General features: G+C 40.0%; 1 protein-coding gene across 1 annotated transcript in view; it reads left to right on the top strand.

Annotated features, from left to right (window-relative positions):
- The window catches only part of LOC140492085 (A disintegrin and metalloproteinase with thrombospondin motifs 2-like), a 240,277-nt gene that overhangs the window by 141,200 nt on the left and 74,816 nt on the right, over positions 1 to 24,261 (top strand). The window contains exon 5 of the mRNA XM_072590792.1: positions 22,947 to 23,030. Coding sequence (XP_072446893.1) covers positions 22,947 to 23,030 — 84 coding nt within the window. The remainder of the gene's footprint in view (positions 1 to 22,946; positions 23,031 to 24,261) is intronic.

Raw genomic sequence — 24,261 nt, 5'->3', positions numbered from 1 at the left:
AATACTTCAGATCAATCACTTCAGCTAATGCTGTTGAATATTCCGTCTCTTGTACCAAATCGTGTCAATTGTAATAGCCTAGATGTTATTCACTGTTATCAACAATTGCTTAACAGGGATTGTTAATGTTGCTGCTAAGTTTTAAGTTATTATACAATATACTTCTGTCTGATGCTTTGACTCCTTCATTTTAGTTTTTACTGAAATAGCAGCCAGGAAAATGTCACAGAAAGTATTCATCCACAATCATAGATATTGGTATTTTCTGTTGTAATGTGCAGTGGATTGTCATGAATTCAAGAGTACTTTTTAGTTCATTGTGTTTGCTCTGCCATCTCATTAGGCATGGCAGCACAACATGTTTAATCCAATTTTTGTGCTTGCAGCCACCACTCATTCCCCACCCACCCTTTTACCTTTATGTCCTGAGTACCTACTTTCTGTTTAAGCATCTTAGATTATTTTAGATTTGTTGCTTTTCCATATTCTCACAGCTTTTTGTTTGAAGTAGACTTTTAAAATTCTCTTTTAACCAGAACAGCTTGAATTAATAGTCAGCAGTCTTTAATTCTGCATTATTTTTCCAAAAGAGATTCATTCCTTTAGTACGTTTCCAGTTCTCTGCATTGTATTAAAAAAACTCAATCAAATCAGCCTTAATCTTTTTTTTCTGCAGAAATGTCATCCTACTTTACTGAGACTCTCATCATAATTAGATATTTTATCCGCGATCCCTTCTGGTGAATTGTTACTGCACTTTTCCATGGTGTCTTATGCTCCTTAAAGTGGGTTGCTCAAAATGGAAATGTAATCGGGTTACATGATCTTGATATTGTTCCACCTGCTTATTCCTCCGTGCGGTGAGGGAACCTGTTTACTAATGCTCCCAGTGCACAGATTACAATGAGCTGGAAACCTTGGCAGTCAGGGCCAGAATTCTGGAGTACTAGCAGCCAGTTAAAATATGTTAGTTATCTATGGATCACTGATTTATTTTAGATTTTTGAGGAGCAGTCAGAGAAGCAACTAGGCAGAGCACTTTGAATTCGCTTGCTAAAATACTGAAGAGAAGGCAATCTAGTTGTCCTTAGTTGACCTTGGTAAGGTCCAGACATGCAGGCAAAACATAAACTGGGCACTCCCTACAGCAAGTGCAGTATATGTCACTCAATAACTGTATGTTGCGCATGTGCTTCAGTTTTATTCTGGAGAACGTTTGTAGCTTAATTATTTTGGGGGATTATGTACAGGGTGTCAACCATTGCAATGACCCTGATTTTCTAAATGCTGTGTACATTTTTATTAGCTTGTGTGCCTGAGTCACAATATTATTTTGTTCAATAAGAATCTTCTATGCTTCTTTTCTTACACTTCCATCTTCTATGCTAGAAGTCAAATTGTTACCTCATATTTTAATACCTGAAAGTACATCTACACTTGTTTTCCAACTTGCTTAATCAGCATGTATTTCTATTTCATCTTCACTCTTCTTGCTAATATTGGAATATCTAACTGTATTCTGATTTATGTAGTGAAAATCTGGGATCCTCTTACTGATCTCTGGGCGATATCACTTGTGACTGCAAATCCAAGAAGGTGCAAAAACATGCTTTGGCATTTGGCTTTTATTTGTTCACAGAACGGATTTGAGAAAGAGTTATGATTAATTGTTGCCTGTTAAAGCAAAGAGAAGTTGCCCAGAGTTTATAAAAAACTGTATAAAAGTGGTGGGTTGTGAGTTGTTGCTGCTTAGTTTGCTTCTGTATAATTTTCTTCTAATTAATCTTATTAAGTACCTTCAGAAAATCCTGTGCCTACTATTCATCGATCCTGCAAAAACGTTGCTAGAGATTATTACATATACACTGTGCTATCGCCTTGAAAGAGGAGTTATTAGAGAATCACAGCATGGATTCGAGAAAAGAGGGCTCTCTCTCACTAATTTAAAAAAATATTTTAAAAAAGTTACAATGCTGACAGGTAATAGAAGCTCAACTGACAGTATACATCTGAGCTTTCAAAAAGTCTTTGATGGAAAGTGCTGTACGAAAGCCCATTAAGGAAAGTTGAGTCCTGTGAGATTGATGGGCAGACTTTTTTGGGCTGCGTAGGAACTGATAGCATTTACATATTCAGAAGGTTCTTTGTGGGAAGCAGAGTACCGGTGGAATTGTAGAGACTGTGTTGTGGTTGTTGCTTTGTGCAATCTGTATCAACAATATGAAGAAAGACATTTGATAGCTCGCTGTCATCTTCTGTGACTTGGCTTAGGACCTTATATCCACTGTCAAATATATTTTGAAGCTACGTTCAATATGAGAAAAACTCGCGAATGTCTTTAACTTGATTGGATGCACTGCATTGAATATCACTACTCTTGCATGTATGTCAATGAGTACACTGGAGCATTGGTTGGTTTAACTCCTTTTCCATTCTCAGAATCATGGTGCAACTTGTGTGGAAATGTGGAACATTCCGGCAGACAGGGGTTATCTATTCAAAATTAGCCTCCCAGGTGATTGAAAAACAATCTGCAAACACAGAAGCTCATAACTGTTTGAATATTGTTACGACACGACGGTAAACCCCTCTGCTAATTAAACCAAACACCCAGAAAAGTTCATCTCGCCTCGTAATCTATTAAAATGTGAGTGACCGAGAACTCCCAAATTCCACTTTTAAAGAAAAAAAATCAATTTATTCTTTAACTCAAAAGATGAACACTAAGCAACAACTATTTACAACTCTATGCCTCCTTTTCTCTTAACTGCTTGTTATCTGCCTCCAACTCTATAATAATATATTGTTCATTTAACTACCCATATTAAAATTACATCAACTTAATTTCAAACCACAAGCAGCTGCCATTCCAGTGTCTGTCTTCCTCTGGCTGTAGATCTCCCTGGGTCATCTTTGGTCTTTTGCTGCAAAGATGTTTCATATGAAAAAGGTACCTTTGCAGTTACTCTGATATTAGGAAGTGGTCTCTCTCTCTCTCTCTGTCTGGCTAACTCTCAAAATGCCTGTTTCTTTATACCCCAAACATCAGATTGTCTCATTGGTTCGATGTTGGCAAAACAGTAAATTCAAACTCAATTCGGTTTTAGTATCCTGGGGCATAAGCTAAACTGGTTAAATTCAAATGGTAGTCAACGTAGCAACCAAAACTCAGATATTTGTTTCACATCCAAATGTTACGTATTTTCAATTCTTCAGTATACTCTGAGGCTGCTAGTCGGTCACATGACAGGTGCCTGCAAGCTCTGTGTAAAAATGATTTCACTCTCTCTTAAAGGTACAGTACACACCTTCAACTTTATGTCAAGACTTAGAGTGTTAGAATCTTATACCCACTGTCATATATATTTTGAAGCTATGTTCAATATGAGAAAGACTCACAAAGGTCTTTAACTTGAATGGATGTCCTGCATTGCTTTTTGATAGGAGCCTTTCATCCATGTACATACTGTGCAAAGTTATGTAATGAATGCATTAGAACTGGCGAATGAACTAAGTAGTAGTATTTGGTTAATTGAATATCACTATGTCAATGAGTGCACTGGAGCATTGGTTGGTTTAACTCATTTTCCATTCTCATAACCTGGTGCAACTTGTACAGAAATGTGGAACATTTCACCAATGGTAGACAGGGGGTTTCTGTTCAAAGTTAGCCTGTCAGGTGATGGAAAAGCAATCAGCAAACACAAAAGCTCATAACTGTCTGAATATATAATTCTTAGCACACAGACTAGACTTTGGACAAGATTTCAAAAATTATCATCTTACTGAATTTGGTTGAACTGTAATTGAATTTGACATAAGCATTCATGAGTTTCACCTCAACAACTGATTCACTTGGGCCTCCAGTTGCTTGGCTAATAGAATGTCAGCTAAAGGCAATTTTGTCATGGAATCACATTATTATTCAAACTGGAGTTCCTAAATTTGACCTTTAAATATGAAAATACATTGATTGGATTAACGGTACATGCATACAAGTATTTGAAAATGAATATAAATATGAGCCAGTGAGATATTTGCAGATGTTAATGTACAGGGTTGGTAGTGCTGAAATTGAGCAGTGCAAGAGTATGCAGACAGTTGGAGTTATGTGGAATCGAGTTTTACCTTGGCAGCTCTAGTGAGGTAATCACATTTTCTCAGTGGTGCTGGAATTCCAGCTGAAAGTCATTTGGCCACCTGTCTCCAGATTGCAGCCAACTTTGCTGGATAACTGACAGACGAGAGATGTTTGACAGCTACTGAGAAAGACACAGAAACTTTCCCTCCCTCCATCAAGGGAAATGCTGAGCTCATCATAATAGTCTGATAAGAAAATGCAATGGAGGAAATTGTTGACATAGTCCTGTATCTTTAACTCACTGCATATAAAGCGATACCATAAAATGATTGACAGAGCTACTTTAACAATATTGTTTGACAGAGAATAAGGTTATTTGTTGAATGTGCATTATGTACCTATGCTGTATTGATTTCTCTTCTGAAGTTGTGATTGAGCTGAAGTTGTCAAACTGATCAAAGCAAACTCTGACTGATTTGTTTTTCAGATGACTTGAGACTGTGCAAAGTGACTGCATTCCCATTCCCTTTTCATGCTCATCTAGAATTGAAAGCTTAACATGTCAAAGGTCTTGCTGAGCAAAAATAATGATTTATGAAACTGCCTCTGATGAATTAATACTGGAATTCTAGTCTTTTTATCACATGATTCATTAATTAACGAATGAATGTAATGTGCAGGTTAGTTGGTTTACTTTGAATGGGTTACAGCAAGAGTATGTCGAGACGGCAATTAGTTTTCAAGTTTATTGTAATTCAATTTTGTCTATTTAGTACCAGAATCAGAGAATAACTCTATAATTTGACAAGATAGATCTTTTTATATCATTCTGATGTAAACATGAAATTAAAAGTGAAAACCTAAATTTCATCAAAATATATCTTCAAAGATGACTAACTTCTGAAATAAAGAGAAGCGATTTCCTTATTCATAAACCAGAAGTATCACTCAGTTTCTGTCGATGGTACTGTTTGCACTAGAGCTCCACTTAGACAGTTGGCAGTGCATTTCCTTTGGGATCTAATAAAACCACAGCTCCAGCCAATAGCTAACATCTGCCACTGGAAAACGAAGAATTATAACTTCATATAAAAAATGGCTTGATAGCAAGATGGAAACAAGTTGTATCAGAGACTGGCAAGCATCAATGTGGAATCCGTTTTAATCTTTCACCAAAATCTATAATTGAATCAATGCTTCACATTCTGAAAAATATTACTTAAAGCTGACCACATGTACAAACAGGTCTTGTAACAAGCATTTTGTGGAGTTTGGCCTTGAACTCGTTTATAGTCATAGAATGAGGGAGCCTAATTGAGAAATATACATAAACATTATTTTCCAGTATGGTGAGAGGTTTGGAAGTGAATTTGCAAGTAGTGGCATTCCCAAATACCTGCTGTCCTTGTCTTTCTAGATGGAAGTGGTTGGGAGTTAGGAGTGTGCTGTCAAAGGAATCTTGGTGAATCTCTGAAGTTTTTTTTAAGATAGTACACACTACTGCTGAGTGTCAGCAGTGGAGGGAATGGATGCTTGTGGATGTGGTGCCAATCAAGCATGCTGCTTTGTCCTAGATGTCAGTTTATAGCCTGTTGTTGGAGCTGCATTCATCCAGATAAGTGGAGAGTACTCCATCACACTCCTGACTTGCACCTTGAAGGCAATGGACAGGCTTTGGGGAGACCAGACGTGAGTTAATTGCTACAGGATTCCAAGCCTCTGACCTGATCTTGTAGCCACACTGTTTATGTGGCTAGTCCAGTTCAGTTTTTGGTCAATGTCGGAATGATGATGAAAGGTGCTACAAGGGAAGACCAGTGCATTCCTGGCATCGCAGAATATTTTCAAAGGCAGGAATGTTTTATGACACCACTGGGATGTTACCTGCCTTGGAATGACCAGCCACATGTGAGTGCACTGGCTTTACCCAGCTAGCCTTTTGTTCATGTCCTGGGGAGCGAGTGGGGCTCTTTCCTTTTTCGAGTGTACAGGGCCATCACTGTTTTCCTGGTCTACCATTGAATGCTTCACCTCTTCAATTGCTGAGGCCCTTCTGGCATGATAGCTGAATATAATGTTTATCCAAATTTGAAAGTGCTCCAATTCGTTGCACTGCTAAAGTTGCACAGCTGCCAGCCTTCTGATTGATCACTACTGGTAAAGTGATACGCTGTGGTCCTACTGTCCAGGTGGGTTTTCAACTCCTTTAGTACCAAGTGTTAGCTTCAAGACAGGAGGCATCAGCAGATTAATTGCAGCCCAGGCTCGGGCCCAGCAGCAAGAGAGAAGGCAAGGTTTACCATCTGCAGTTTCCAGACAACAACTGATTGGGAAATAAGAAATTAGTGAAATCACAGGAAAGTAGTGGGCTGATTGGGTTCTGACTGACTGCTGTTAGGAAGTGTGTGCTTTTTTATTTGTTCTTGAGATATCTGTGTCACTGACTAGGCCAGCATTTATTGTCCACCCCTAATTAGCCACTTAAGAGTTGACCACATTGCTGTAGATCTGGAGTCACATGTAGGCCAGACCAGATAAACATGGCAGATTTTCTTCTCTAAAGGACATCAGTGGACCAGATGGATTTTAATCAACGAGGTAAAAACAATGATTGCAGATGCTTTTGCCTGAAACGTCGATTTCGAAGCTACTTGGATGCTGCCTGAACTGCTGTGCTCTTCCAGCACCACTGATCCAGATGGATTTTACAACAGTTAACAATAGTTTCTATCAGCTCACTTTTTATTCCAGATTTTTATTGAGCTCTAATTCTGCCATTTGCCATGTTGGGATTCAAACCCATGTCGCAGAACATTCATTAATCTGGGGTAACTGGCCTAAAGTTATTAACCACCTCCAAGTCGGTAACGTAGATCTGAGAATACTTCAACGGTCAATACAAGGTGTTACAATGATAATAAAAACATAAAGCTAAAGGCACTGTGTCTGTGCATCTCTATCTGAATGCACATTAGTTGAAGTAAATAAATATGATCTGATAGCCAATGCAGAAGTTGCAGAATTACACAGTTGGGTCCTACATATTTTGTGATATATGACCATCAGACCATAAGAAATAGCAACAGGAGTAGGCTGTTTGCACCCACCCTACACTGAGCCTGCTTCACCATTCAATAGGATCATGGCTGATATGACATTCCTCATGTCCACTTTCCTGCCTTTTCTCCTTAACCGTTAATTTCCCTCCTGATCAAGAATCAGTGTATCATAGCCTTAATTATACAAAAGGTCTCTGTCCCCACAGCTCTCTGTGGCAAGGAGATCCAAAAACTCCCAACTCTCTGAGAGAGGAAATTCCTCTTCATCTTACTCTTTTTTTGGCACCCCTACATTCTGAGACTATTCCCTCTGGTCCTCAACTCTTCCATCAGTGGAAGCATCCTCTCAGCATTTACCCAATCAAGCCCCTTAAGAATCCTATATGTTTCAATGAGATAACCTCTCATGTTTCTAAACTGAAGTGAGTGGACTCCCAGCTTGCTTAGCCTTTGCTCATAAGGCAATCCTTCCATCTCAGGGATCATTCCAATGAGCCCTCTCTGAACTGCCTGCAATGAAATGATGTATTTCCTTAAATAAGGGGACCAAAACCGCTCACGGTACTCCAGATGTGATCCCAACAGCACCTTATACAGTTTCAGTAAGACTTCCCTACTTTTATACTCCAATCCTCTCAAAATAACAGCCTACAGTCCATTAGCCTGCCCAATTACCTGCTGCACCTGTATACTAGCTTCCTGTGTTTTGTGCACAAGTATCCCCAAGTTCCTTTGCGTTGCAGCTTTCTGCAGTTTCTCTCGATTTAAATAATGCTGTTCTTTGTTGTCCCTTCCAAAATGCACAACTTCACATTTTCCCAAATGATACCCCATTTGCCAACCTTTTGCAACTTATGTAACCTATTAATATCTCTCTGTAAATTGTTTGCATCCCTCTTGCAACCTGCCTGTCCACCTAGTTTAGTGTCGTCTGCAAATTTGGCTGCAGTTACATTCACTTCCTTCACCTAAATCAGTAACATATGTTGTAAATGGAGTGATCCCAGCACTAATCCCTGTCAGGCTTCACTGGTCACGAATCACCAACCTGAAAAATTCCCCCTTATCCCCATTCGTTATTTCCTGTCCATGATGCAACTCTCTATCTATGCCAATATACTGCCGTGGACTCTTGCAACTTAACCTTTTGTGAAGTACTTTATCAAATGCCTTCTAGAAGTCCAAATACAACAAATCTACTGGTTCCCCACTCTCTACACTGGTTGAGATTTCCTTGAAAAAGCATTTCATAAGTTAGATACAATTTCCTTTTCATGAAGCCATGCTGACTTTTTTTTTTGTTTAGACATTCAAGAGGAATAGGAAGCTAGAGAAACCTTGAAGGGGTGAATCTTTTAGTTAAAGATGTCATTGGTGCAATAGTTAGAAAGGATCTTGCTTCAGAAAATCAGGATGTAACATTGGTTTGGGTGGAAATGGGGAATAGAACAGGAAGGAAGTGACAAGTGGAAATAATTTACAGCCCTCGAACAATAACCACAATTTATGATGAAGTGTCCAAGAAGAGATACTGGATTTTTGTGATAAGGGGGTGACAATATCATGAGTGAGTTCAATCTACAGATAAATTAGAAAAGTCAGGCAATGGGTGCCTAAATAAGGAGTTCATAGAATGCTTTTGATTTTTTTTTGGAGTAATCCAAACAGAGAGCAGATTATATTGGACTTCTCATTGAAAATGTATTAATGTGTATTCAATTTGCATTAATGTCCTCATAGTAAAGGTACTTCTGGACAGCAGAGACTGCAATATGATTGAATATTACACCCAATTTGAAAGAGAGAAGAGCAGGTCCAAAGTTTTAATTTAAATAATGAGAATTATGTGGACATGAAGCTGGGCTAACAGAAGTGAATTAGGATTCTTGGCAAGCAAGTAAATCAACAGAGAAACAGTGGCAGACACTTAAAAGAATATTTCAGAAATCTTAGAGCAAGTATATTCCTACTATTCCTAAGATCCTGGACCTAGGTACCACTGTATCTAAAATGGTACCATAAATGGTGACTTTGCAAACTTTTCATTGCACTTATGTGAGTACATGTGACAATAAACCTAATTCAATTCAATTCACAAAGAAACTTTTCAAGGGGAGGACCCATCATCCATGGTTAATGAAAAAACATTTATTAAAAAATTAAGAAAAGTATGAAACTTAATGAAAAAGCAGACAAATATACAAAGTTGCAGGTCAGATGATTCATCAGAATACATATAACAGTGGAGAATGACTAAAAGGTTAATCTGGAGGAAACCTTTAGAAAATGAGAGAAAGCTAGCTAGAGGATTACAAAATAGACAGCAGGAGTTTCTACAGGTATGTCAAAAAAAGACAAAATAAAGTGGGTACTTTTCCTCTGGAAAGTGAAAATATGGAGTTAATAGTGAATGGCGGATGAAATTCACAAATCTCTTTCTTCTGTTCTGTCCTCATTCATGTAGGGGATACAAGATACATGCTTAAAAATGTGTTGCTGGAAAAGCGCAGCAGGTCAGGCAGCATCAAAGGAGCAGGAGAATTGACATTTCGGGCATAAGCCCTTCTTCAGGAATGAGGAGGGTGTGCCAAGCAGGCTAAGATAAAAGGTAGGGAGGAGGAACTTGGGGGAGGGGCATTGGAATACGATAGGTGGAAGGAGGTTAAGGTGAGGGTGATAGGCCGGAGAGGTCAGGAAGAAGGTTGCAGGTCAAGAAGGCAGTGCTGAGTCTGAGGGTTGGGACTGAAAAAAGATGGGGGGAGGGGAAATGAGAAAGCTGGAGAAATCTGCATTCATCCCTTGTGGTTGGAGGGTTCCTAGGCGGAAGATGAGGCGCTCTTCCTCCAGGCGTCGTGTTGCTATGGTCTGGCGATGGAGGAGTCCAAGGACCTGCATGTCCTTGGCGGAGTGGGGGGAGGGGGAGTTAAAGTGTTCAGCCACGGGGCGGTTGGGTTGGTTGGTGCGGGTGTCCCAGAGGTGTTCTCTGAAACTTTCCGCAAGTAGGTGGCCTGTCTCCCCAATGTATAGGAGGCTACATCAGGTGCAGCGGATGCAGTAAATGGTGTGTGTGGAGGTTCAGGTGAATTTCTGACGGATATGGAAGGATCCCTTGGGGCCTTGGAGGGAAGTGAGGGGGGAGGTGTGGGCGCAAGTTTTGCATTTCTTGCGGTTGCAGGGGAGGGTGCTGGGAGCGGAGGTTGGGTTGGTGGGGGGGGGGGGGGGTGGATTTGACGAGGGAGGAGGGAGTCGCGGAGGGAGTGGTCTTTCCGGAATGCTGATAGGTGTGGGGAGAGAAATATATCCTTGGTGGTGGGGTCAGTTTGGAGATGGCAGAAATGACGAAGGATGATATGATGTATCTGAAGGTTGGTGGGGTGGTAGGTGAGGACCAATCCACCTACTTGCGGAACATTTCAGAGAACACCTCTGGGACACCCGCACCAACCAACCCAACTGCCCCATGGCTGAACACTTTAACTCCCCCTCTCACTCCGCCAAGGACATGCAGGTCCTTGGACTCCTCCATCACCAGACCATAGCAACACGACGCCTGGAGGAAGAGCGCCTCATCTTCCATCTAGGAATCCTCCAGATTCCTCCAGCTTTCTCATTTCCCCTCCCCCCATCTTTTCTCAGTCCCAATCTTCAGACTCAGCACTGTCTTCTTGACCCGCAATCTTCTTCCCGACCTCTCCGGCCTATCACCCTCACCTTGACCTCCTTCCACCTATCATATTCCCAACGCCCCTCCCCCAAATCCCTCCTCCCTACCTTTTATCTTAGCCTGCTTGGCACACCCTCCTCGTTCCTGAAGAAGGGCTTATGCCTGAAATGTCGATTCTCCTGCACCTTTGATGCTGCCTGACCTGCTGCGCTTTTCCAGCAACATATTTTTAAGCTCTGATCTCCAGCATCTGCAGTCCTCACTTTCTCCTAGTTGATACAAGATACATTCCAATAATAGCTATAAATGAAGAGCTGAAAGGAAAAGAGGAACTTGTTAAAATTACAATAACAAGGGAAATGGTACTGACCAAACTGCTGGAGCAGAGGGCTAGTAAGTCCCCAAGTCCTGATGCACTCCATCCTCAGGTCTTAAAACAGGTGGCTAATGGGGTAGGAGCTATGTCAATTTTTAAAAATATGCTTGATTCTGGGCAGGTTCTGCCAGTTGGGAACTACTTGTCTATTCAAAAAGGGAGAGCGGCAGAAAGCAGGAAATTGGAGCCAGTTAGCACAAATTCTTTCATGAGGAAGGTCATAGCAAATCATTAAGAAAGTTACAGAAATGGTCATATTTATTTTACACATTGGAAAGGTTTGGCGTTGGACAGGTGTTTACCAAATGGATCTCAACATTGTATAGTGATCCCAAAGCAGTTGTGGTTACCAATGGATTAGGTTCGGATAGCTTCAGTGTGGGTAGGGGCTGCCGTCAGGGATGTCCTCTCTCGCATTTGTTATTTATGCTAATAATTGAACCACTAGCAGAAGCTTTATGAGCTGATCCTAATATAGCGGCCCCGAGGATTGGTACAGGTAAACATAAAATTACCCTGTATGCAGATGATGTTCTTCTATTCCTCAGTAATCCTCTGATGTCCGTACCTCGCCTAATCCAAGTTATTAATACATTTAGTGCATTCTCAGGTTATAAAATTAATTTTTCAAAATCGGAGGCTATGCCAATGGGTGGCCTTGCTATGACACCCCACTTAGTGGACGGATCCCTTTCTCCCTTTCGTTGGTCCCTGGAGGGCTTCTTATATTTAGGTATTTTTATTACTCCAGTATTTGGTCAGTTGTATAAGGCTAATTTTGTGCATTTACTGGAAAGGATAATGCAGGACCTCCAGGGATGGGGAGACCTTACAATTTCCTGGTTGGGTAGAATAGCCCTAATTAAAATGAATGTTCTGCCCTGTCTCCTATATCCTATGAGAATACTTCCGGTGATGCTGCCGAGGATGGCTCTACGTAAGTTATATGACTGGCTAGGTTCCTTTATCTGAAATCATAGACGGCCCTTCATTAAGCTGAAGAAGCTACAGCTTCCACAGACAAGGGGAGGACTGGACTTCCCAGATTTTAGGAAATATCAGTTAAGTTCCCTATTAAGTTACACAGCTGATTGGGTCTTGTCTGATCCACAATCAATCTGGTTGGACATCGAGGCTTCTCAAGTGAAATACCCACTTATTAACCTCTTATTTTCAGACAAGAGGAAAATCATTACAGATCACTGTAAAAACCCTATAATAATAAACACAATTAAGGCTTGGAATATAATGCGGCAAAATGAGGGTAATTCACATAAAACATCCCCCTATGCACCGATAGTGGGAGCATGGGGATTCCAACTGGGGCTTACAGATGCCACTTTTAAACTCTGGAGATCCAGGGGTATCTCATGTCTAGGGGACCTATTTAAAGATGGGGTCTTGATGTCTTTTGAACAGCTGCGTCAGAAATTCGGATTACCTAATGGAGACCTCTTTCGATACTTCCAAATTCGAGATTATATACAGAAGAAGACTACGTTATTAGATAGTTTTTATAAATCAGATAGAGAATGTAATGTTCTACGACCAGTGAGGGCATCTTCCGTCAGCACTATTTATCATCTACTACATGATGAAGTATCGGGAGATATGGACAATCTGCTTAAAACATGGGATCAGGATTTGGGACTAGAAATCTCTATAGAAACGTGGAATGATATTTGGGAAAATGCTAGAAGAATTACTATCTGTAACCGAACCCAGGCTATCCAGCTGAAGATACTTCATAGGGCCCATATAGCACTAGTTCAATTGGCAAAATTTAAGGCAGGAGCATCTCCAATGTGTCCCAAATGCAAAATAGAGGTGGGCACTCTTGTACATTGCCTATGGACCTGTCATAAGATCCGTAGATATTGGACTAAAGTAGCAAGTACCCTGACAGAAATTTTAGGAACGGAAATTAAAGTGGACCCTGTATCTCTCCTTTTGGGCTTTTCGAACTTTCCCTCCCTGGACATGTACAGGAAGAGACTATTTTCTATTCTCTCTTTCTGTGCAAGGAATAATATTTTGGTGAACTGGGTGGCTGACGGCCCCCCCTGGACTTTCAAATTGGTACAGATTAATTATGGAATGTATTCCCCTTGACTTCCTTACAAATATGGTGCACCGAAAGACCGAATTATTTTATAAAATATGGCAGCACTTCTTGAATTACATAAATATAGAAAATTCGGCTATCCTAACGAGGGCTTTTATTTAATTGAGATTACAAACCTGGCTGGTCCGGGGCCCCTTAGGAGAGGTATCCCGCACGAATACGGGTTTTATTACATTTGATGTTAACACATTCTGAGCATGTAAGAGACTTAAATATACACTCTGGTTAGTTGTAGGTTAGATTAGTAGAAAGTTGAGTTTTGTTTTTTTTTCTTTCTTTTTCGGTTGTTTTTTCCTTTGTTAAATTTTGGCTATTGTATATTTGATTTAATTGTATATCAATGTTTGTATATGAGAGTTGTTTATTTTTGTAAACTTGTAAAAATGTTAACTTTCTAATAAAAATATCTATATAAAAAAAGAAGCTTACAGAAAAAAATTCAACGTAATCGGCATGTTGGAAAAAAGTTCAAGGTAATTGGGAAGAGTTAGTCTGGTTTTATAAAAGAGAATTCACATTTAACCAATTTATTGGAGTGTTTTGAAGGAGTAACATATGCTTCGATCAGGGAAAGCCTTACTGCAAACTATTGTTGAATTACTGAAGGTATTTGACAAGATAATTGCGTAGAAGAAAATAATGTGCTGTTGGGGCCAGGGTAACGGACAGACCTAAAAGATGCTTGGCAGTCAGAAAACTGAGATTATGGCCTGAATCTTCCCATATTTTGGCCAAGTGTTAATTCTGTGGAGTTTCCTGCAACATTTCCCTCCCTGAGTTCTGGCCACTTTTCTCATGCTATCCTCTCTGCTCATCACATTAGCTATGCAATCAGCCCCCACAGCACACATCTTGTCAAACCATGTGCTTGCAAAGGCAGTCTTGCTTGCTGCTGCCGGGACCTTCCGACATAGATGCCGTGAGTGCCCTATTTATACCCCAGCTGCACACCACTTCAAATGCTGCCGGCCAGGAATTACAGTTTCAAATCTGTTGCTACACTGCATTATGAGAAAGAGAGCCAGAAAAATTGGCACACTGCTTTGGTGACAGGGACTTGAAGGTTCTGGATGAAGTGGAAGACTATTCTTTTCTGGCAGGGTTGCCAGTGGAGTCCATGACACCTGATTATGCCAGTCTAGTTGGAGGTAACCACCTGGGTTTGTATTGGTATCAGTGGTTTGGAGGGAAGTGCAGCGGTGCCATAGGAAGACTAATGACCTTCTGTGGTTCACAAGGGTTCGTTCCACCATTTTCACCCTGGAATTTCACACTCATTCCAACTCTGCCATTGTCCACGCCTCTCACCAAGGAATGATGACCTCCCACTCTCATTGCTACGTGAAGCATCCTCATTCACTAGCTGACAGCCACGTCATCCTCCCAAACCTGCGCTTCCTACTCTGTCACTGGGGAACCTCACAGCATTTCCTGCTCCTGCACCACTTATGGCTTTTCCAACCACTTTCATCTCACTCAATTACTGTGTTTGACGAATTGTCTCATAACAGTTCAGAAAGGGTGGATGGGAATGTGGAATTCAAAACTCAAGCATATCAGCTATGATCTCATTGAGTGGCATAGCAGGCCTGTGGGGCCAAATGGCCTACTTTTAGAATCATATAATCCCTACAATATGGTAGCAGGCCATCATTATCAAGATCTCACCACTTCTCCAAGGAGCATTCCACCCAATCCTATCCCATCCCTGCATTTCCCATGATTAATCCACATAGCCTGCACATTGCTGGACATTATGGGCCATTTAACATGGCCAATTCCTCTCACCTATATATCTTTGGACTGTGGAAGGAAATCAGAGCACCGAAAGGAAACCCATGCAGACACGGAGAATGTGCAAACTCCACACAGACAGTTGCCACAAGGGTGGAATCAAATCCAGGTCCCTGGCACTGTGATGCAGCAGTGCTAACCACTGAGCCACCCTTTCTATGCTGTCAGGACCCATGTTTATGTCATTAAATTTCTGGCCAATTTTTCATGAAATCTGCCTGTAATTTCAATATCAATCAGCATCCTAAGCACCAATTTTGTTCCACGATAAATTCCCTGCTTAGGTTTTGACTTCTGTGGCAAATGTTATAATTAGTGAGTTTTGAGAAGGTTTGTAGCTCAGGTTGAGGTTCTGGGTGTAAGTTTGCTCGCTGAGCTGGAATGTTCATTTTCAGACGTTTCGTCACCATACTAGGTAACGTCATCATTTAGCCTCTGGTGAAACGCTGGTGGCACAGCCCACTTTTTATTCATGTGTTTAGGTTTCCTTGGGTTGGTGATGTCATTTCCTGTTCTTTTTCTCAGGGGGTTGATGGAGTGGAAGGCTATTCTTTTTTAATACACTGTATAGGTGATTTTCCTCTGCTCTTCGTAGTTCCTCTGTGCTGCAGTGTGTGGTGGCTCATTGAAATAATGTTCTAATGCAGCTCCATTTATGGGTGTTGGGATGATTGCTTCTGTAGTTCAGTATTTGGTCTGCATGTGTGGCTGTATTACAGGCCACTGATTTCTCAGCAACAAACCCAAACAAGTAGACAAAACGCAACCAGAAATCCGAGCCACTCTCCCCTGCATCAAAGACATCTTGGAAATGACTGCCAGCCTAATCGGATCTCTTGGCTTCGTGGTAGCCCACAAACCCACCAACACACTAAAACAGCAGGTAACGAACTTGAAAGACCCTATACAGACAACAAGCAAAACTAATGTAATTTACAAAATACCTTGCAAGAACTGTAACAAACATTACATTGGACAGACAAGCAGAAAACTATCCACCAGGATACATGAACATCAACTAGCCACAAAAAGATATGACTCACTCTCACTAGTATCTTTACATACGGATGAGGAAGGACACCACTTTGACTGGGACAACACATCCATCTTGGGACAAGCCAAACAGAGACACATGTGAGAATTCCTAGAAGAACGGCACTCCAACTGGAACTCTATCAACAAACACTTGATTTGGATCTCATTTACCACCCCCTAGAAAAAGAATAGGAAATGGCATCACCACAGGAAATGACATCACCAACCCAAAGACACCTAACTACATAAATAAAAAGCAAGCCATACCACCAGTGCTTCACTGGACGCTCACTGATGATACCTAGTATGGTGATGAAATGTCTGAAAACGAACCTTCCAGCCCAGCAAGCAAACTTACATGCAAAATGTTATAACTGCTGCTCCCTGGAGTTACATTTGTCCAATAGCATGTTCATTGTAGCTACATAAACAAACTTCAATGAATGTGAACCGATTTGATCATCATCTGTGGAGTCCATACTGATATGTTCTTTTAGTTCATGTGATGCTTTTCTAAAACGTTTATGTTTCAATCTCATTTTAGCAAAAGAATAGCTGTGGAAAAGTATGTTGTATCAAATAATTGGTCCTGTTATTTTTCCTCCTATGTCATTCCATCTTTCCCATGTTATCCCCTCTCATGCCAAGCCCATGCCTTTTCTTCCATCCTCCCTGCCATTGCCACCCTGACTTTTACCATTCTCATACCTCCCATCAGTTGGTCTATGTTCCTTGCAGAAACAGTCTCTCTCTGGTCTGGGTAAATTAGTTATTTGTCTTCCATTGACTTCTGCCAGTTCTGTTCCCCACCAAAACCCCACTCTGGTAATGTCACCAGCCATGCATATGTTGTATGCTGCATTCTTCCTTGTGCCCCAGGCATTGCCCACAAAACAAAACCAGCATCAGGCACACCTCTTCAATCATCCAGGGAGAGAGTGAGGACTGTAGATGTTGGAGATCAGAGTTGAGAGTGTGGTGCTAGAAAAGCACAGCAGGTCAGGAAGCATCCGAGGAGCAGGAGAATCAATGTTTCGAGCATAAGCTCTGCATCCTGATGAAGAGCTTATACTTGAAACATCATTCTCCTGCTCGGATGCTGCCTGACCTGCTGTGCTTTTCCAGCACCACACTCTCGACTCTTCAATCAACCAGTCAACTGAATATTATTATTGTTGTACTGACATTAAAGTGCAGATTAAAAACTAGTGTAAAAAAAGTGTTTGTACAGTTTTTGAGTTTGGATAGGAAAAAAGAGTAAGAAAGAGGAATAAACAAGAGGTGTAACCTTCACCACCCTTTGTCTTTAGGTGAATGTTCAATAGCAAAAAAAAAGTAAAATTGGCATTGACCTAGATTGGGACTGAAAACCTCAGGAGAATAACAGTGAAAGGACACAGAAAGGTCAGAAGAATTCACAGTGGGCTTGAATATAAATTTACATTGAAGGTTGGTCTTAAGTTAAAAGATTATTGAATGAAGGTCTTTTTGCAAAAACTGCACAGTGGAATTGATGATAATTTGACAATGGATGATGGCATTTTCATGAGTCTCTGATTAGTTAATAGGAATTGTATTTATAAAGTACCAAAGTCTAGAGGGAAAGGCTTTAAACTAATAGGGGAGAGGGAAGATTCAGGTAAAGTTAGTATTATGAGCAGCAAGAGAATGATTAAGGCAGAGGAGCAATCAACTGTATCAGGACAGGACCAGAAGTTGAATGATGGAAACAGAACAATAGTTACAATAGCCATATTATGGAAAATAGTAAAATGTCAAAAGTGAAGGTGACAAATCAGAATACGTTAAATATTTGCAGTAGGATAGTGAACTAAATGTGCAAGTTATCAGAAGGTTGATAGGCCCAGAGTAAGTTGGTGGGGTGAGTAAATATGTAACCTTGTTTGGGATAGCAAGGGGTCCTGTGCCTCTGCTCACTCATCTCAGTTAAAATTATACGAATTGCAGTGTCGATGTCAGGATCTTGGGCCAACTAATGTCTTACATGGCCGATTAATGGCCAATTAAGGGCATCTTTCCTCTACCTGTGGCGATTTGGCTGTGGGCTTGAGGTGTCCCTCATGTTGGGACACTCTATGCCCTGGGACACTGCCCTTCCCCCACTCCACATTTGATCCCACTTGTTTGAACTCTACCTCTAATCCCCATCCAATACCAGGTTCCAGATTAGCTCTCCCTTTCTCAAGTGTCTCTCTGCTTGGCCCTGGTGAGGCTGCTCTGAGAAAAGAGAGATAAATAAACTGGAAGACTGTAGGCCAATTAAGCCTCTATCAGTAATAGGGAAAACGCTATAATCTGTTGGTCAGGATGTGATAATTAGAACTTAGTACTTAGAAGGTCACAATACAGACCAAGGCAAAGCAGATTTATGAAAAGGAAATTATTATTGAAAAATCAGTCAGAGTTGTTTCAGGGTGTAATTAGCACGGTAGACAGGGGGATAGTGGGTAAGGGCAAGACCAGCAATAAAAATTTCCATCACCATGAGGAATGAAATCATGGTGGGACATTACAGGGAAGCAGATGAGTATTTGTTTCAATGAAAGTGTGAGGAGAGGGGAACCCATTTAGTTAAAGCAACAGGAGACAGGAGGCTTAAAGTTCAGAGTTGAAACATGGTGTCAGGAATTAAAAGTGCACACTCAGAATACCTTTGTTACCAACTGAAGACCTTACTGCAAAAGGACAATGTGGTAGTTAGTGTCTGTTAGCCTCTCCACATTAAAAAAAACCCATGCCCAGGTGGCTTCTTGCCCATTGTGATGAAGTTTGGAGCTTGCAACATCAGGACCCTCCAGCAGAGACCAGACCTGAATGTCACAGCGCTACTATAGCTCAGGAATGTCAGTGCTATCACACTGACATCACCGCCCCAAGTGAAACACCATAGGTGGGAGTAATTCACTTCAAAATACACTGCCTTCTGGAAAGGTACTTCTGAGGGAGAAGCATGGGATTTATTTCACTGTAAAACAATAAAGAGTTGACTGCTTCAGCAAGTCCCTCTGGAGATGAACAAAAGCTTCATGACCCTTCTGTTCATCCTAATCCAGAAGTAGTACATCACAGTAATTTAGTGCATGCGCCCCAATCCTAGAAACGACATGAGGCCAAACAGAGATTCTACTCCAGCCTCAATCACTTGTTGTCCCATGTTCAATCGGGAGAAAAGCTGGTTTTCCTCAATGATTTCAATGCCAGGGTTGAGAGGGATACAAACCTCTGGAAAGATGTGATTGATAAGGAAAACATAAGGAATACTAATACAGCCCTACTCCTGATAAAATGCACAGAACATTGTCTAGTCTTAACAAATATTTTGTCAGAAACACAAATACAGGATTTTATGCTAACACTCACTCCAGGCATTGGCACATAGTTCACGAAGTCATGTACCCTAAACTAAATATCCATCGGCCCCTACTGTCTGCTCCCATCACACAACACTGTCCCTTAATGATTAAGATCCACAATGAGCCACTGGATAAGGTGGATCAATTTGAACACCATGAGAGCCTTCTGTTACCAATGATGTAATTGAGCATTGCCTCCAGTGTGACATTGCAGCTTTTGGCAATCTGAAGAACAGAGTATTGGATGACAAAAATCTCAAACCTAATACAAAGCTCATGACCTACAAAGCAGTAGTGTCACCTTGCCCCTCTGTCTAGAAAAATGTGGAAACTGGAAAATGAGAGCAGGAGTAAATTATTTAGCCCTTTCAGCCTGCTGCACCATTTTTTATGATCACGGCTAATCAACCAAATCAGTAGTTGTTTCCTGCTTTTCCTCCATATCCTTTGATCCCTTTAAGCTTCAAGTTCTATATCCAATTCCTTCTTGAAATCACATAATGTTTTGATTTTGACTGCTTTCTGTAGCAGTGAATTCCACTGGCTCACCAATCTCTGGGTGAAAAAAATTCTCTTTACCTCAGTCCTAAATGCTTTAACCTTATTCCTTCCACTATGACTTTGGTTCTGCACTCCTCCACCAATGAGAACGTCCTTCCTGCTCCTACCCTCTCTGTCCCTGCTAGAATCTTTCAGGTTGGTATGAAACACCTGTAAATTCTTCTAAACTCCAGTGAATACAATCCTAACTGAAGCTGATGAAGGGCTTTTGCCCAAAACATCAATTTTCCTGCACCTCAGATGCTGCCTGACCAGCTGTGCTTTTCCAGTACCACTGTAATCTAGACTGTAATATTCGGGTCCTCCCTCAGGCCATCATATTCCAATACTGAAGCAATAGTTACAATAAAGCAGCTGTGTTGGGTGGGTCACATTGTCTGCCACAAGACTTCCAAAACAAGCTCCCTACTCTGAGCTCTGTCACAGCAAGCAGTTATCAGGGAGCTGCCTGATGTGGAGTGACAGGGATAGGGTAGGGGGTTGGGTCTGGGTAGGATGCTCTTCAGTGTGGATTCGATGAGCTGAATGGCCTGCTTCCACACTGTAAGGTTTCTATGATTTATTGCATTGCTTTACTGTTGTTTGGTCATGGCAGCAATAAACATTTTGATAATTGAAGTATGTGATGAAGTAGGTTGTTGGCATGGTTACATGAGAGTGCAACATAGTTTTGAAATGAGGCTTCATAAAAATTGTGATTATTTCCAATGTTGCCACGTTGACTTTTAGCACTGTGAGACCTTTTCCTTTCTTGATCTGGGTAAGGTTTGTAATGATATCCTGTTAACATTCTTCTCAGAAGAACATACCATAAACTGCTGTCAGTCCCTCTCACCCTGACAGTAACCCCAAGACTTGTACTTTATCTAAAGTAGCAGATGACACGAGTCAGGCAATGTTATTTATATTAAATCCTACCTTCAAATAAAGAATCTACATTATTCTTTCAGCAATCCTTGTTATGATTGGTGCATTTACATTAAACAGAAGAGTGTAATCAGATTGTAAGGATTTGAAAAATAAATTCTAGCACTATGTTGGTATTTGTTTTGTTGTTGGTCTTTGTGAAGCAAAATTCTCAAAGGTTTTGCATTTTAATCCGACTCCTGTATGATATAGCAATGTTTGTTAAATGTGACTGGGATTGATTAAAGTCTGATTTTTCTTTTAATGCATGTTCATGCTGCATTGGAGACAGTGCAGTAATAATGTGACTGGACTACTAATTTACAAAAGACATGGGTTTAAATTTCTCCATGCCAGATGGTGGAATTTAAGTTCAGTTTAAAAAAAACTGGAGTCTCTGTAATGGTGAACTCAACTGTTGTAAAAACCCATTGAGTTCATTAATATCCTTTAGAGAAGTCTGTCTGCCATCCTTACCTATTCTGCTGTACGTGTGACCAGATCCATGAATGATTTATCCCTTAAATTGACTGGCTGAGCTCTAAATTCAAGGGCAATAAATACAGTGATTGACAGCACTTCCCATATCCCACAAAAGATCTTGCCTCTGTCTGAAACCACATCTTTCTTGATCTGATGGTGATATCGTTAGTTCTCACATTCTGAAGAATTTAGCAGAGAGTGACTATCACTCAGTATGATTCAAACGTCCAATAAACCATCTCTTCAATTCTAACCCAAGAGATTCTTTTGCAAAGAGCAAATCAACCTCACATATCCATGAATTAATCCATTCTGGTTCAAATTTGGTTCGTTTGACTAGAGAATCAACCATGAACCGACAACAATCTTTTAAAAATATATTATTTAAGAACTTTTTGCATGGGAAATAATTGAGTTAAAGAGTGTTTGCAAAGATCATAGCTATTTTCTCATTAAACTGAGAGTTTGGTCTGAGTTTGTTTATGCCATGATTTTGATAATAGATAGGGCTGTTATTTAAGCACAAGGATAAAAGAAATCTTAGTTTGATGTTTTGATCATAACGTTGCATAATTCTTTTTTCCAACTGGTATTGCTATTTAATCAAAATTGGCTGTTGTTTTAAGTCCTTAGATAATCCAGTGCAATGTAGTTGTGGATCGCATAATAAATCAGTTCAGCATGCTAGACTCCACTATGGCGTATATTAATTTAAAATGTCCCTTCAAATTCCTGACATTTAAAAAAAATTAAAAATGATAAGCACATAAAGGGTAAAATCCTGCTTTGTCTTACTTTGCAAAAATCCTCTTAATTAGAATTAAGAGATGCTAGAACATTTTGAACTACACATGGCTTTTTGCATTATTACAAGCACCTCATCACTGTTGTCACGATTGCACTATGAATCTTAGGCTTATCAGAAAGGTGACAGTTACTTTTACATATTTTGTCAGTTCTTTAATGCTAGGATCTTAAGGCTACTTATGGTTCGCAACAATAATGCATTTTGAGCTTCATTTGTTTCTACTTTATGGAAAGCAACACTAAATAATAATAGTATTGTTCGGCTGTGATTGTTGTCAGTACTGGTGGATCTCAGGATACTTAGATAAATCCTCATTACAATGAGGATAACTGTTAATGAGATTTCTTTTGGATTAATTTATTTGCTTGTAAGCACATTATTTACCAAAGTTCCATTTAATGAATTTGCAGATACTGCCTGTTGATCACAATGGGTGTATTATTGCCATTGAACCACATAATTTATATTTTATAATTTCCCTTGAGAATTCCAAGCTGACTCCGTAGCCCTCTGCTTTAAATTGTATCCTGTTTATGGGTCCAAAAGGAATAATTGTACAAAAATATCTGTTTGTTGGTAATTTATAATGTTGGAGCCAAGTTAGTTTTGTTATGTTTTCTTATAAGGATGTTACTACTATCTAATACATCCTGTCAAAATTTATTTCTATTTTTCTGCAGGTTAATGAGATTTACCATGATGAGTCTCTGGGAGCCCATGTCAACGTTGTGTTGGTACGAATTATCATGTTGGGTTATGAAAAGGTAATGGAAAATGTATTTGTTGTCTGGGTGTGTGCAGAGACCCTAACAAAGTATGCACAACTGTTAACATTTCAACAAGTCAAAGAGTTGTTTACGCACATTGAGGCCAGAATTTTCTGAACCACCAACCCTTTCAGGTTACTGAACAGAACTATACACATACTTGATCTCCAGTTAGCTGGGTAGTATTATGGCCAAGTTTAAAGAAATTCTAGAAACCAATCTCCTGGTGCCATGCCTCTAGTATAATTGGTCAATTTTGAGGAAGAAGAAGTTTCGGTCTGTTCCAGGCTAATTAGGATTTGATAAAGATCTGACATTTCCAACCCTTGCCAGAATTTGAGTTTACACAGGCTATTAAACTCAGGTGCTATATGCCTTTTTTTTTGGCACATACTGATCAAATGTTAATTTATTTTTCTAACATCTATTTCTTTTTAGTTGAAATTTCTAAAGGAATACAAAATGTAATGATACCATCACAGTGTGCTTTTTAACTCTATTGCAAGTAATAAAATTGGAATTGGTATTCCAAGATCAGTTTTGTGCCACTTCTAAATAAAACCTTTTAATATCTACATATTAAGACTGGTTCAAATTAATCAAACATACTTAAGCAAAGGTATCTGTTCTTGTAAAATCCTGTATTCTCATTTTGTACATGTACCTAAGGATGCTGCGTGGCACTTGCCAAATTTTGGAAAGTAGAATTTGACAAAATCTCTGCTGAGCATTATTGGCTGCTTGGGTAAAGCTTTGTGAAGTTAAATCATATGAGTAATTAAGCTGACTCCTTGCACAACTTTGACTTTGCACCAGCAGCTTTGTCTTTGTGAGGTATGTGGCAAATTGCAAAGCAAGCTTAAAAAGTTGATTAAAAAGTAATGATTGCTTCATAATTGTGTTTCTAGTCAAACATTTTAGCAATCTTGGATGAATATTCTGGGGCTCTTGTGGTGCAGTGGCAGTGTGGACTGAGAGACCTGAGTTCAAGTCGCCCTCAACCAAAAGTGTGTAAAAAGATCTCTGGACAAGTTGGATAGAAAAATAGGTCAAATTGGAAATAAAAAGGAATGAGTTCAACTTCTATCACAATAACTGAAAATATTAAATAAACATGAAATGAAAGCTAGTATTAGCATTCACACAACTACTAGACTATCAGAAAACAATCCATCTGAATCACTATTCTGTCTGGTCTAAGTGTAATTCAGAATCCAAAACAATATGG

This window comes from Chiloscyllium punctatum, chromosome 20 (assembly GCF_047496795.1).
Source record: "Chiloscyllium punctatum isolate Juve2018m chromosome 20, sChiPun1.3, whole genome shotgun sequence".
NCBI classification, from domain to species: domain Eukaryota; kingdom Metazoa; phylum Chordata; class Chondrichthyes; order Orectolobiformes; family Hemiscylliidae; genus Chiloscyllium; species Chiloscyllium punctatum.
The sequence above is the reverse complement of the archived record's forward strand: the minus strand, read 5'-3'. Positions and strand labels throughout refer to the sequence as shown.